The sequence below is a fragment of the Prionailurus viverrinus genome, chromosome E3 (assembly GCF_022837055.1).
Source record: "Prionailurus viverrinus isolate Anna chromosome E3, UM_Priviv_1.0, whole genome shotgun sequence".
NCBI lineage: Eukaryota > Metazoa > Chordata > Mammalia > Carnivora > Felidae > Prionailurus > Prionailurus viverrinus.
This window is the reverse complement of record NC_062576.1, coordinates 29366202-29380795: the sequence shown is the minus strand read 5'-3', so window position 1 is coordinate 29380795 and position 14594 is coordinate 29366202. Positions and strand designations below refer to the sequence as shown.

General features: G+C 50.7%; 2 protein-coding genes across 4 annotated transcripts in view; one reads left to right on the top strand and one right to left on the bottom strand.

Moving 5' to 3' along the window:
• BMERB1 (bMERB domain containing 1) overlaps positions 1-10669 on the top strand; it is a 119978-nt gene extending 109309 nt beyond the window's left edge. Inside the window, exons 4-6 of the mRNA XM_047837931.1 lie at positions 4722-4836; positions 6103-6185; positions 9120-10669. Coding sequence (XP_047693887.1) covers positions 4722-4836; positions 6103-6185; positions 9120-9232 — 311 coding nt within the window. The 3' untranslated portion in view covers positions 9233-10669. The remainder of the gene's footprint in view (positions 1-4721; positions 4837-6102; positions 6186-9119) is intronic.
• MARF1 (meiosis regulator and mRNA stability factor 1) overlaps positions 2243-14594 on the bottom strand; it is a 57653-nt gene continuing 45301 nt past the window's right edge. For 2 of the 3 annotated variants that reach the window (XR_007147699.1, XM_047837929.1), the window contains one exon: positions 2243-2255. Coding sequence is in view for 1 of the 3 variants with exons in the window: in XM_047837930.1 (XP_047693886.1) it covers positions 2249-2255; positions 11388-11395 (15 nt within the window). In the remaining 2 variants the exon portion in view is untranslated. Of the gene's footprint in view, positions 2256-11387; positions 11396-14594 lie in introns of all 3 variants that reach the window. The other variant, XM_047837930.1, reaches the window with a different exon arrangement.

The following is a 14594-nucleotide window of genomic DNA, read 5'->3' as shown; positions in this document are numbered from 1 at the left end:
ACTAGAGTCCCGTGGTCTGGGTTTGAATCCCGGCTGACCAGACGGGTGAACTTGATGTAGCACCTTCGTTTCTCTGGGCCTTAAATACACTCCTGTTCTGCTGGTGGTGGGTACAGCGGGAGCCTGTCGTCCTCCCGGCACCATTCCTCTAAGGAGCACTCACAGGTGCCAGGCCGTGTGGGGTGGCAGCAAGTGGGTGTGGGGTTTCTCTTCTAGGTGATTAAATTGTTCTTTCACAAAAATATGTATTTATTTATTTTGAGAGAGAACGCAAGTGGAGGAAGGGCAGAGAGAGAGAGAGAGGGAGAGAGGGAATCCCAAGCAGGCTCCGTGCTGTCAGCGCAGAGCCCAACGCGGATCCCATGACCCCGGGATCATGACCTGAGCCGAAATCAAGAGTCAGACGCTTAACTGACTGAGCCACCCAGGCGCCTCGATTAAACTGTTCTAAAATCGGCTGTGGTGATGGCTGCATATCTCGATGGGTGAATTGTGATGGTATATGTGAGTTATATCCCAATAAAACTGTACCACAGGAAGTCAAATTTCAAACAGAAAACAGCAAAAGAAGGGAGAAAAAGCAGCAATGGCCTGACAACGCTCACCTACTAGAGACTCGATTCAGTTGGTGTGGGGTTCTGGCATTGGTCATTTTTTAAAACGTCATGTGATTATGAGGAGCAGCCAGGGTGGAGAGCCACCAGGCCGGGTCCGCTGTTGCGCTTTATATCCCGCGGAGAAAACCCACCCAAGCTTAGGGAACCACAAAATGGGCAGTTACTGGAAGGATCAGGGAGGCTCCTGGAGCCCAAGGCCATCGTGTTAGCTTCCTGTGGCCGCCCTAACAAATTCCCACGAACTTAGTGGCATAAATCAACATGGATTTATTCTCTCTCGGTTTTGGAGGACGCAAGTCCACAAGCAGAGCATCGGCTGGGCCGTGCTTTTTCTGAAGGTTCTAGAAGAGAATCCTTCCTTGCATCTTCCAGCTCCTGGTGGCTGCCTGCAGTCTTTGGTACTCCTCGGCTTGCAGCTGACTCGCTCCTGTCTCTGCTTTTGTCATCCCATGGCTTCTTCCCTGTACATCTGTGTGTCCTCTCCCCTCCTCACAAGGACATCAATCATCGGATTTAGGGCTCACCCTAATAAGCATGACATCATCTCAACTAATGACACCCGCAAGGATTCTATTTCTTTTGTAAAATATTTCTTTAAATATTTTATTTATTTGGGGGAGATCGCAAGTGGGGGAGGGGCAGAGAGAGAAAGAGAGAGAGAGAGAGACAGAGGATCCCAAATAGGCTCTGCACTGACAAGCTGACAGTAGTGAGCCTGACATGTGGCTCAAACTCATGAACCGTGAGCTCATTACCTGAGCTGAAGTCAGACACTCAACTGACTGAGCCACCCAGGTGCCCCAAAGATCCTGTTTCCAAACAGGGTAGACATGACATTTTGGTGGGTGGGAATCCATTCAACCCAATACCAGCATGAAGCTCCACCCATCCTCACAAGGGTCTGGAACCAGAAACAGGAAAGCTGTTAGAATGTTCCCTCCCTCCCTGTCTCTGTCTGTCTCATTCTCTCTCTCTCTCCTTCCATGTTGGACACAGTCTCCATTTTCTCCCTCTAGCACATGAGCTGAGCAAGGCCACTCCTGTCTCCTTCCCATGATCGTCCAACACAAAAGTCCAACCCTCAGGACCTCTGTGTCCTAATTTTCAGCCTCCCAGGAGGACTCTGATGGGTCGAACATGGGTTGCCTTCTTCGTCGAGGGAAGAAAGATTTCCGAGCCCACCATTGGCGCAGCAGAACACGTGGGGGCCACTGAGGCAAAAGAGATATGAGTGTGTGAGCATGGGACCAACCAGAGCCACTCCAGGCCACAGAGGCTCCAGTCGGGGCTGTGGCAGCCTCTGGAACACAGGTGGAAATGGGTGGGAGCAAGGTCTTTGTTTCACATAGTCCCTGGGGTTGCTAACTAACCAGGACTGAGACTAGGATAAGGAGGACAGCTGGAGCACAAAAATTCAGTAATCAGGGCAAATAATATATTAATGCAATATTTAAAATACCGAAATACACTCACACACACATACACACACACACAATCCACGATGAACAAAATACCAAAAGTTTTTTTTTTAATGTTTACTTATTTTGAGAGAGAGAGAAGAGGCAGGGAGGGGCAGAGAGACGGTGAGAAAGAATCCTAAGCCGACTGTGCTGGTCACAGTGAGTGCAGAGTCAGATGCTGGGCTCGATCCGGGAGACCACGCCCTGAGCCAAAATCAGGAGTCTGATGCTTAGCTGACTGAGCCACCCAGGCACCCCCTAAAATACCAAAAGTTTAAATAAAGACAAGATTAGTACTGATAGTAGGCAGAGCCCAAGGACGTTCAAACCTACAGCGCAGGGGGAGTCCCACAATGAAGAGCACATTTCACCTGAAATGCCATCAAGTGTCCGGCTGAGAAACACAGGTTGACGAGGTCACAGGACCAGTTGGCAACGGAGCCCAGGTCCTTAACGCTGGTCCCGTTGATTCCCCAGGAAATCGAGTCTTTGGGCAGAAGTTCACATGTTAAAGTTTTCTTTCTTCTCCTGATTTCCTCCTCACCTCTTCCCTGAATCCTTGTTGAGTCTTTGTGTACTCCCTGGACCAGAGCCAGGTTTCTAGCTGGATTAAGCTGGGGGGGTGGGGGGGGGGGCGGAGGAGGGGAGACAATGCTCCCGGCAACACATCAATAAAGGTATTAAGGAAAGAGATCACTGAATGGCCAAGAAATTCACACTTCTCCAGCCAGAGTCGCATCATTCACCAGCTCCCCATGGTGGGTGCAGGTGACTGGTTGGGGAGACCTCCAGGGCCCTCCCTGCCTTGAGGGCCCCTCTGGGACAAGCCAAGATGTCTCATCTCTGCCATCACTGCTACCTCAGAGCTGGGGATGCGTAGACCTGGCTGGAGAGGCCGTGGCACTTTCCCCTCGGACGTAAACATAGCGTCTCCTTCGTAGGGTTGTTAGAAAGGATTAAAGCAGTGGTTCTCAAGCAGGGTGACTTTGCCCCCTAGAGGCATTTTGAGTGTCACATCCAGGGTGGGGTACTCCCGGAATCTAGTGGGTGGAGGCCAAGGACGCTGCTAAACACCCTCCAGTGCACAGGACGGCCCTTGCAACAAAGGATGCTCCAGTCTCAAATATCAGTAGTGCCCAGGCTGGGAGACAGATTAAACGAACGTGACAAACTCATGGGAATACAAACATAATAGCTGCAATTTATGAAGCGCTTATCATTTGCACACTTACGCCGTGAGACTTGCTTTTCCTTCTTTAAATCGGTATTTATTTCTTTTGTACCTGATTCAATTCATATTAAAGAAGTGGGCATTGAGTCATTAAAACAACAGTGAGGATGTAAAATAACAGCTTATAATAAGAGTAGCCGGCTGTTCATGAGCCTTTGCTACAAACCAGGCAGCAAGCCTATTTTACTTGGTTTAATTCTCTTAAAAACTTGCAGCAACTTCAGGATTATCTGTGTTGAGAGACTAGCTGCTCAGAGAGGTTGAGGAATATGCCAGAGTCCCACAGCTAGGAAGAGGGGGAGCTAGGGCGTCAAGCCAGGATCGTCTGAGTCTCCAATGGGTGCTCACAGTCATGTTGTGGGGGACAGGCCAGGGAGAGCAGTTAGGAGGGCGCACGTGGTCCAGGAAGAGATGGCCTGGGCTAAGGAGGTTGCTGGAGGGGATGACAAGGGAGTCAGAGAGTCATGTGGGTAAGCACATGGAGATGTTAGGGATCAGGTGTGTGGTGCCAGAAAGCACAGGGTGAGCCTGGCAGGCTGGCAGTTCCCATTGGCAAGTAGGTGGGTGACGTTGGCAAGCCAAAGATCGTATCACCAAGTTGAGTGGTGGTGCCTGCAGGCAGGTGGGTGGTGCCTGGAGGCAGGTGGGTGGTGCCCAGAGACAGGTGGGTGGTGCCTGCAGGCAGGTGGGTGGTGCCCAGAGGCAGGTGGGTGGTGCCCAGAGACAGGTGGGTGGTGCCTGCAGGCAGGTGGGTGGTGCCCGGAGGCAGGTGGGTGGTGCCCAGAGACAGGTGGGTGGTGCCTGCAGGCAGGTGGGTGGTGCCCGGAGGCAGGTGGGTGGTGCCCGGAGACAGGTGGGTGGTGCCTGCAGGCAGGTGGGTGGTGCCCGGAGGCACGTGGGTGGTGCCTGTAGATCTGCTGCCCCCTCCTTTTTATCTTCTGAAGGGGTCTGCGCTACCCTTCTACTTTTCTCGGTCATCCTCTCCAGCCCTGGGGTCTTTGGATTTCTCTTTGGCCTTCTAGCCCTGGGTATCTGGGATAGGGCTAATGCCATCAGCGTGCATGATTTCCATCTGCAGACTGGGTTGCCCTGGCTGTAGAGCCGTTCCCTCCCGCACCCCAGCCCGAGCCCTCCGACCCCTTTGCCCTGCGCAGGACCCGACTCGTTGCACCGTTACCTTTGACTGAGTGCTCACCACGGGCCTGGCTCTCTGCTAAGCCATTTAACACCACTGCATTTAAGCCCCTCCGTGTGTTTTTACAGGAGAGGAAACTGAGGCTTGAGGAGGTCCCCTTGCTTCTTCAATTTCCCTCAGCGAGTGACCTGGTTGGTCACTAACCCTGGCCCCTGGACTCACGTGCTTTCAGCAGAGACACTCGACTGTTTTCTTTGCCGGTGTTTTCTCCTTCCCAGAAAAAGAAAAGACCAAGCTGCAGAAGCAGAGAGAGGATGAGCTAATCCAGAAGATCCACAAGCTGGTGCAGAAGAGAGACTTTCTGGTGGATGATGCGGAGGTCGAGCGGCTAAGGTGAGTGTGGGCTCCTGTCCCCGCGCACCAGGCTGCTGGAACGCAGGCTCGGCTTCCTCCTAGGCCCACCTTCTGCTGCAGGGTCTCCCAGTCTGGCCTGACAGGTGTGGCCTCAGCAAATGCTCCCAAACACTGGATCCAAATGAATCACCAGCCTTGTGGCCTGAGGACCTGTTTCATGTTCAAAGGAAACTGGCATCCAGCTCCAAAAAAGTCTTGCAAAGGCCTTTGGGTCTTAAGTCAGTGTTATTCAAGGAGATGACCGGGCAAGAATTACGTCACATAACACATGGCAGAGCTTCCTACACATTCTCTTCACTGACCTTTCTCCCAAGGCAAACTTTTCATCAAGGCACCTTCCGGAAACTTCCATCGGGTTTCTGCAGAAACCCCGCCCCCTGTACTGACTTGCTTCCTTCCCTGCCCTCTCCACTTCCCAGCTTCATTCTTTATCCTCCCCTTGGTGGCTCCAGTGCCCCCTTCCTAGCCCTCAGTCTCCTATTTGCAGATGCACCTGCCACTTTTTCTGGAAATCTGTGGGCGCTGGAGCCCTGGTGCACCTGAAGTCCCCTGACAAGGCCCGCATAGAAAAGATGTGAATGCTGATTCTCGAATATTTTTGTCCTGGAGCAGGGCCTTTGGAGCCCTCTGCAAGGAGAGAGGCTCACAGGGCCTCCTTCAACCCAGAAGGCAACTTCTTTATTGTCTGTGTCCTCCTGGGTCCTCCGAGGCCTGGAATGCACCTTGCCTGGCTCAGCCAAGCTGAGGAACGCTGCCTTCGTTCCTGGTGACCCTCGGAAGAGTTCAGGTGACTTGCTTTCTGACTCTGGCCATGAACTTCATGGGAGCACAGATGTCTAGGGTGACTCAAAGGTACAGGGTCAGGAGGGGGTGTTCCTCAGCTCGCAGCACCCTCAGCAGAGGCTGAGTCTTATAATGTCCCTGCTTCTGCGCTGGGATCTCAACTTGGCCCCAGGGAGACAGTTACTCCATTGTTGATAGTGTCTGTGCTTCTGAGCAAGTTCATGAAACACAACATGCGCACGCCATATTCGCGTAACACACAACAACATATGCACACCCGCCACACAGAACCCGGGGCAACATATATGCCCCAGCCACACCCAACACACAGCGTACCCACACCAGCCACGAAGCCTGACACGTGGTCTCACACACTTGACCTCTTGCCTCATTCCCTCGGTTCCTTAATGCTTTCCTTGCTTACTTTACTTTTCTCTTGTCTTTACACACCTATGTCCACAGGGAGCAAGAAGAAGACAAGGAAATGGCGGATTTCCTGAGAATCAAGTTAAAACCTCTAGATAAAGTAACCAAATCTCCAGCCAGTGAGTGCACATGTTATTCCTCGTCCTCCCCCCATCCAAGAGAAAAGGAGATTTAAAAGAGGTCCGGGAGCCAGAGGGGGAACAACAAAATGCTATCTAGAGAGCAACCTTGGGTGCAGGATGGCATTGGGCAGGGCCAGCTTCATGGGCAAGGTTGCTGTCAGGTTGCTCAGGCCCCGATGCCTGGAAGGGGGCGCTGTGCTCGCTTTCATGTTCTGCTGTTGCTCTCTTGAGATTCCTAATAGTTTGGGAATAAGGGGCCCCGCATTGTCACTTTGCACGAACTGTGCAGCTGGTCATGGTAGCAGCTGTCCCCTTACCAATCACAGGCTTCATGGATTTCTTTTCTTTTAATGTCTATTTATTTTAATTTTTTTTTACATTTTATTTGTTTTTGAGAGACAGCGTGCAAGTGGGGGAGGGGCAGAGAGAGAGAGGCAGACACAGAATCTGAAGCAGGCTCCAGGCTCTGAGCTGTCAGCACAGAGCCCGACGTGAGGTTCAAACTCACAAACCGCAAGATCATGACCTGAGCCGAAGTCGGATGCCCAACCGAGTCACCCAGGCGCCCCTAATGTTTATTAATATTTTTAAGAGAGAGAGTCTGAGTGGGGGAGAGGCACAGAGAGGGAGACACAGAATCCTAAGTGGGCTCCAGCTCTGAGCTGTCAGCACAGAGCCCGACGCGGGGCTCAAACCCGTGAGCTGTGAGATCATGATGTGGGCCGAAGTCCGACACTTACCCGACTGAGCCACCCAGGCTCCCCCGGCTTGGTGGGTTTCTTAGAAGGAGTTGTGTGGCCACTGAGGCCAAAAGGTGGGGGCTGAGGCTCAGGGAACTCTGGCCTCTGTTGACACTCAGAGCAAAAAGGGTTCCGTGTGAGATCAGTGTGGGAAGTGCTACCTATCTGACCCTCTGGTGCCAATGTCCATTAGCATATAAAAGTGGTAACACGTCCTGCTGTCAATGACCCGTTATAAGAAACAGATGCCCTATTCAAACTGGCCCGAGCAAAAAGGGGGCTTCAGGGGCTGGATGCTGTTAGAATGCCCTCGCTTTCCTGCCTTTTCTTATGTCTGCCCCTCTCTGCATTTTCTCCTATTACACAGGCTTCTTCATGGGGCCCGAATTCCAGAACCAGAACTTAGCAGCAGCAAAGCAATACCATTTGTTCTTTCTCCTCATACCCAAACACATCAGTCTCAGAGGAATATTCTGATTGGCCCTTCTTGGATCGTGTTCCTACCTCCTAGGCCATCACTGGTATCAGGCTGGGATGCTGTGATTGGCCCGCTCTGCATTGCATGCCCACTCCTGTAGCCACAGGGACATGTACTGTTATCAGAGGTGAAGGGACTGGAAATCTTGCTAGGAAGACAAAACCCAAAGGCTGCCACCATCTACTATGGCTACAAACTCAGTTTTTCCTGACCAGCTATTAACATCCCATGAAATATGGTTGTGGACTGCGAGGGAATAAAGAAAGAAGAAGGTCCATTCTGCAGGCCCTTAATATCCCAAGGCACATAGTCCCTACCAAAATCCAGCATCCTCAGGGGACTGTCTCTTCCGTGAAAGGCAAATTAGAAAAATTCCACCTAACCGTGTGGAGAAGGAGCAAGGAAACTTGCCTTCTCTACATGGTGCTGGATAGCAAAAAATCTGGCAAGAAATCAAAACACCAAGCCTTCACCCCATGCAAGGGGCCAAATGTCCAAATTTACACTACTCATCTAGTGCTGGGATCCAAAGTTGAAAATTTGAAACTAATATAAAGCCAGTGAAGGGGCACTTGGGTGGCTCAGTCAGTTAAGCATCTGACTTTGGCTCAGGTCATGATCTCGCAGTTTGTGAGTTTGAGCCCTGCATTGGTCTCTGAGCTGGCGTCTGGAGCCTGCTTGGGGTTCTCCCTCTCCCTCTCTGACTGCCCCTCCCTGACTTGTGTTCTTCCTCTCAAAATAAATAAACTTAAAAAAAGAAAAAACAACAATGAAACCTCTAATCCCAACAAAGCAAATGCAATACTGTTCAGTAGGGACCCTTCTGTATCCCATAATATGTAACCCATAGATAAAACAACCTCCGTGAAGATGAGCTCTCAATAAAAATTTAAAACCCATGAATAAATGAACCACTGTGAGTGGAGTCACCAAGAGAATGTCCTCCCAAGAACCAGAAATAACAAACTATCTAAAAGAGACAATAAAGTAAGTATATTTAAAATAATGAGAGATAAGAAAAGGGATAAAACCCAAAATGAAATAGCAGGATTGCATGAAAAAAGAATAGGTAGATTTACAAAAATTCAGCTTTCTAAACAAAACCATCTAGGGTCATGGAAGTAAAAATCCAATGGGTTAAACACAGCTGAAGGGAGAATTCGTAAACTGGAAGACAAAACTAAGGAAATTACCCAGCATGTAACACAAAGACACAAAGAGATGGAAAATGTCTTCCAAAACATGGAAGATAGAATAATAAGGTCCAACTTATTTCTAATAGGCATTCCAGAAGGGGCGATAACGGACAAGAGGTAGAGGTATCTGAAAAGATGACGTATGAGCATTTTCCAAAATTGAAAGACAGTAGCCCTCAGATTGAAACAACTTGGACAAAAGTTCCCATGTATCCGTTCACCAAATACTTTGAATGCCAGACCTTGTGCTAGACCTGGCAGAGAACTGAATAGGATAAGAGCTAAAGTCTGTGGTTGGAAGCTGAGGACCACTGGGCCCACAGGGAGGTGGGAACAGTCACTGGAACCATATAAAACACATGCCAGCTCTCCACAACACCTGATCTGTGGAGCTGGAGCAATGTCTGGCCAGGAGTTGGGATGGGACAGGGGATGCAGATGGTCAGGGCTCTCTTCATCTCACCTCTTCCTCTCTCCCTCTTTCCCTCTCTCCCTCCATGCCCCTACCCTGCTGCAGGCTCCCGAGCAGAGAAGAAAGCAGAACCCCCACCTAGCAAGCCCACAGTGGCCAAGACTGGGCTGGCACTCATCAAGGATTGCTGTGGGGCCACCCAGTGCAATATCATGTAGCCCCCAGTGTGGGGTGCCCCCGGGGCCGCGGGGACCCCGCCTCCCACCCTCTTGTCTTCATAGCCCCCATTTCACTGGGGCCCAAGAGCTCTCCAAGGTGGAAGGGGTTGAAGGCAAGCCTGTGACTGCCGCCAGGGGCCGTGGGCGTGGCGGGCGGGCCCGGCCGCCCTGTACAGAGTGTAGCAATAGGGAGTCCCTCACCGTCGCATGGCCCTCCCCAGAGCATGCCAAACCCAGGACTCTGTCTCACTGTTTATCCAACCACCAGGAAAGGCCCTCCCTTGAAAAAGTGTATCTCCACTTCTATCTATCTATATCTAACCCACTGTGCGAATGAACTGGGAGAGGGGCATGATCCCCAGGTGTGTATAGTCGTGACTTTTCAACAATCTAGCACCATGTTGGACACATCCCCCATCCACCCTCCTAGCTCTGCTGTCAGGCCTGCCCCACATGGGCACAGCTCCCATCCCCCATCTGTCCTCTCCCAGGGGCTGTGCTCTGGAGGGCTCCACACAGTCCAGACGTCTTGGAGACAAGAGGGTCCACCCATAAAGATTGAGCTTGTGTGTGGTGTTGTGGTTATGTCTCCTGCTTCCTCCCTTCCTGTGTCTGGGCACGGTTCACATCGGGAGTGTGTTCACCGGCTCTTGGCTCTTCCTTCCCTTGCGATGTCTGCCCCAGATGTGTGGAGCACAGTGGGGATGAGGGCCCAGGCTGGAGCACAGCCAGTGCTCGAAAGAGGTAGCAGAGGGCCAGAGGCTCCGACACCAGGCAAGGGCAGATGAGAAGGGGATCCAGAGCAGATGCTGACCCAGGCTCTCTCCGCCCACCGGGGACCACCGGAGGGACTGCCAGCAGGACGCCACTCACCAGCCTAACACACAGACCTCTGGAAACAGCAGCGGCGGGCGGGAGAGGTGGCCTGACCCAACTGTGTCCCATCATTCGGTGGTGTGTTTTAACCAGCCTAATAATTCCACCTGTGTAACTTGATGTACATTTGCTACAGCCAGCTCGGCACAGCCCGTGTGACCTCTCTGTACGTGTGTGTATGTGTCGTGACCGGCCTAAAGTAGTTAGCGTAACTCAAGATGTGCTGATGTGCAATCATCCATCGGAGAAAATAAAAATGGAAACCACGTACACAGCATTTTTAAAGTTTTCACTTTTCTTCTTGATTGTGGAAGTAACCCAAGGACACAGTAAACCATTTTAAAAGTAGAGAAAGGATAAGGACGTTGTTTGTTTTCTGTTTTTATCTCCCACAAATTTTCCAACTAGAGACCACGCTGACATTTGGGAGATTTCCTTCCAGGTTTTTTTTTTTTTTTTTCTTTATGCTTTTTTGTTTTGTTTTGTTCCCGTGATTGGCATCATATTGTACCATTTATAACCAGTTTTCCTTTCTCATTTAGCATTATTATCACTATCGTTTTCCCACAGCATTAAAAGCTGTTTGTAACATTAAACGCTCTTCATAAATATTCACAATGGCTGCTTAGTAATCCATCTTGTGGCTATGACTTTATCTAACCATTTCCTTCCTATGGGACATTTAGGCTACTTCTACTTTTTAAGTCTTATCAAGATGTCACAGAGCGCCTGGGTGGCTCAGTTGGCTGAGTGTCCGACTCTTGATTTCGGCTCAAGTCATGATCCCAGGGTCGTGGGATCAAGCCCTGCCCAGGGCTATGCACTGAGCATGGAGTCTACTTGAGATTCTCTCTCTCTCTCTCTCTCTCTCTCTCTCTCCCGCTGCCCCTCTCCTGGCCCCCCCCACCCCGCCCACTCTCTCTCTCTTTAAAAAAAAAAGTCACGATAAACATCCTGGGGGACAGAGAGAGCTTCATCGGAATTTCTGATTTTCCTTAAGATAAAAGTAAAGTTCCTAGATCACCTTTTCCAAAAATATTTGTAAGTCAAAAGTTAATCTGAATGTCTCTCAAGTCACAGCAGCTTTGCGGTTGACACAAAGTCTCTCTGACGGAGGACCTGTAGCCTTGGGTTTCGCGGCCCAGTGGGCAACATGCCCTCAGCGCCTCCTGCCATCTCAGATGTGTTTCTGCCTCAGGCCACTCCCTTTTGCCACCACGCTGGCCTCAGGGGACCCGGCGTCCTCCTTCACTGCCTTAGACCAAGCATGAAGCCGGACTGTATGAGCTTCCCAGGGCTCCCATAACATGGTGACCTCAACCAGGGTGGCTTAAAACAACACACATGGACCCTGTCACAGTTCTGGAGGCCAGAGGTCTGAAACCAAGGTGTGGGCAGAGCCATGATCCCTCTGGAGCCTCTGGGGAAGAATTCTTCCTCGTGGCTGCCAGCTCCCGGGGGCTCCTGGCACTCCTTTGTCTTCCTTGGCTTCATGACTACAGTCTCTGCATCTGTCTTTACGTGGCTTCCTCCTCTGCATGCGTATCTGTGTCCCATCCTCTTCTTATAAGGTCCACCTTAAACCCAGGACGCTTTTGTGTCGATCCTTAGCTCAATTCCTTCTGCAAAGACCCTGTTTTCAAATAGGTCACATTCTGAGATAGGAATTGTGGGGGTGGGGGGGCAGGGGTCGCGATTCAAGCCACTCTACAGATGTTTCCCACTCTTGCAATAAAAACCGCTGCAAAGGGTCCGCTACTCTCACTTCTTTGTAGAAAACATCGGTCTGGAAGGCCTGCTCTCAGACCAATTAGAGAGCAGTCACTCACTGATCCAATGAGCCGAAGAAGATCGAAACCCTCATAAAAATCCTGCCTCTAGTACATCCCCCTGAGCCCCAGGGTACACCTGACTTATACTCCTGCTATTTCTATTGATTTGTTTTAAACAAACAAAACAAAACAAAACAAAAACCCCATCATTTATTCAGGCTTTCGCACAAGGGCAGAAGAAAGTAATAATTCAAGATGCTGCTGGATCACCAAGGCTGCCTGCAAAGCCAGGAAATCTTGCAAACCCAGACTCACTTGTTCTGGATCTGGAGCAGGAAAGATAACACAAGAGAAGCATTTACTGAGAGCTACATGTGCATTTTCTCTATGGCTCTTCACATCAACCCCAGAGGCAGATGTTCTCATCACTTCCACACATAGATGAGGAAGTGGTCCCAAGTCCTTTGAGCGATGCCCTGTGGGTTGGTGGTGGAGGAATCCCCATTCAACCCAGCCCTCCTCCTGTTGCCTCCAGAGTCCTTTCTTTTCTCACCAGAATTTAAACACATCTCTCCCATTACCTACCAACCTACCAACCAACCAACCAACCAGCCAGCCAGCCAGCCAGCCAGCCCTCCCTCCCGTCTTCCCCTGCAGCCACCACCGTCCTCTCATCTTCACGGTCTTAGTTTTGAGAACTGTCCGCCATTATGCTATTTCCATTTCCTCATCTCCGGTCCGGTCTTCAACCTATTTCAATCTGGTTTCTGTCACTCTCTTGTCACTGACCCCTCGCACCAGGGATGTCACCACGTAGCTATGAAGGGAAGGAAAAATCCTTTTCTTTTCTTTTTTCTAAATGTTTATTTATTTTTGAGAGGCGGGGAGGGGCAGAGAGAGACACAGAATCCGAAGCAGGCTACAGGCCCTGAGCTGTCAGCACAGAGCCCAACGCTGGGCTTGGACCCATGGACTATGAGATCATGACCTGAGCCATCAGATGCTTAACTGACTGAGCCACTCAGGCACCCCATGGAAAAATCCTTTTCTTTATCCATCCCAGGTTCTTCAGCTGGGGCCCTATAAATGAGATTCGTCAAAGACGAGACTGAGAGAAGAACAAGCAGGAATTTATTAACACATGCATTGCACAGGTACACATGGGAGCACCCAGCAATGAACAACCCAAAGAGGTCCTTAGAACATGTTACACCCGATCTGGCCTAAAAGGAAAAGGGGTTTTGGGCTTCCTGTGGGTGGGTAGGCCGCCAAGAAAAGTATGGTAAACAAGGGTTGTTTAGTAAGGTTTGTTACGCAGATTTAAGATCTGCCTTCTCCATGGATCAGACTCTCCCTCCTCCTGGTATGGGAGGAGGAGACACAGTTTACAAATGGAAATTTCCTTTATAAATGGTGGTCTCCTTTACGAAAGGAGAGCTTTCCCTGCACTTGCTGGTTCTCCAGGGCCTTTAGCTCAAAATAGTCCAGACGCCAAAGTGGCATTTCTGGGGGTGGCGTATTCTGGCACCCCCAATTTACATCCAATCCACGCAGCCCTCACGGTAGCTCCCTGGGGTGTTATGACGCACAATGCCAACACGTCCCATTCTCTATGATGAAGTTTTGGGGTGATGGTGGGGTGGTCCGGAGACAACGGCCAAGAAAGAATTCTTGAAGCTGTCTTTGGTGCAAAAAGGTGATTTTATTAAAGCACAGGGACAGGACCCGTGGGCAGAAAGAGCTGTGGTGGGGTTGCGACGGGAAGTGGCACGTAACTCAGTATAATACCCTCAGGTTGGGAGGGGCTTAGGGATAGAGTAAGTCTCTAAGGTATTTGGAAGCAAGGTTTCCAGGACCCTGAGGGGCTAACTGTTGCTAAGGAAATGCCATTTGTTACCCTTTAGTAAAACCTCAGTCATGAGACCCTTCAGATATCTATCGGGGGGCCATAAGCTTGGAGTATGGTTGCCTGCATATATCTTGGGGGAGGTTGAGATAAAGGAAGTTTCCAAAGGATTTTTTTCTATGCTGACGTAGACTTACAGGATCCTGGGGGGAGTCAGGATAATGTTAGGCCGAGATTCCCTTTTGCCCCTAGCAAAGTGTCATCAGTGAGACAGCTGAGCTTCTAGAGGGAGGGGGCTCTGCCTGTTTCAAGGACTTGTCAGTGGGTTGTAGGCAGTAGGGGGATTTAATTTCTCCTTTGCCTTTGTTTCCCACATCGCCGTGGCAAGCACTTAAACTACCCTTGCCTTTGTTCTTGGGTAGCCGGGAGTGTCTGAGGAATATCACACATGTCCCACCTGCGGAGGAGGAAGGGGTGCTGGGGGGGGGGGAGCGGGGTGCTGGGGGTGCTCTTAGCCTGTACTTTACCCTCAGCTTGCCCCACGCTTCCTCATCATCTAGGCGAAACTTCCACCATGCGGGAGGACCTCTCTCCAGTCTCCTTTCTCTCGTCCTTGACCTCAAGCCCGGCTCTCAGCATTCTGCTCCTCCCTTCTCCTGGCCTTAGATGGCCATGGCCCCCGACTGCTCCCGGAGTCTCTCTTTCACCTAGACCTTTCTCCCCTCTGTACTCAGACTCATTTCCCCCAACTGCTTCCTAGGATCTCCATTTGGAACCAGAGCAGGCACGTCAAATGTGCCGTGTCCTAGATCAGGGGTCAGTCAACTGTCCCATCACTTGTTTTTGTAAATCGAGTTTTATTGGCAGA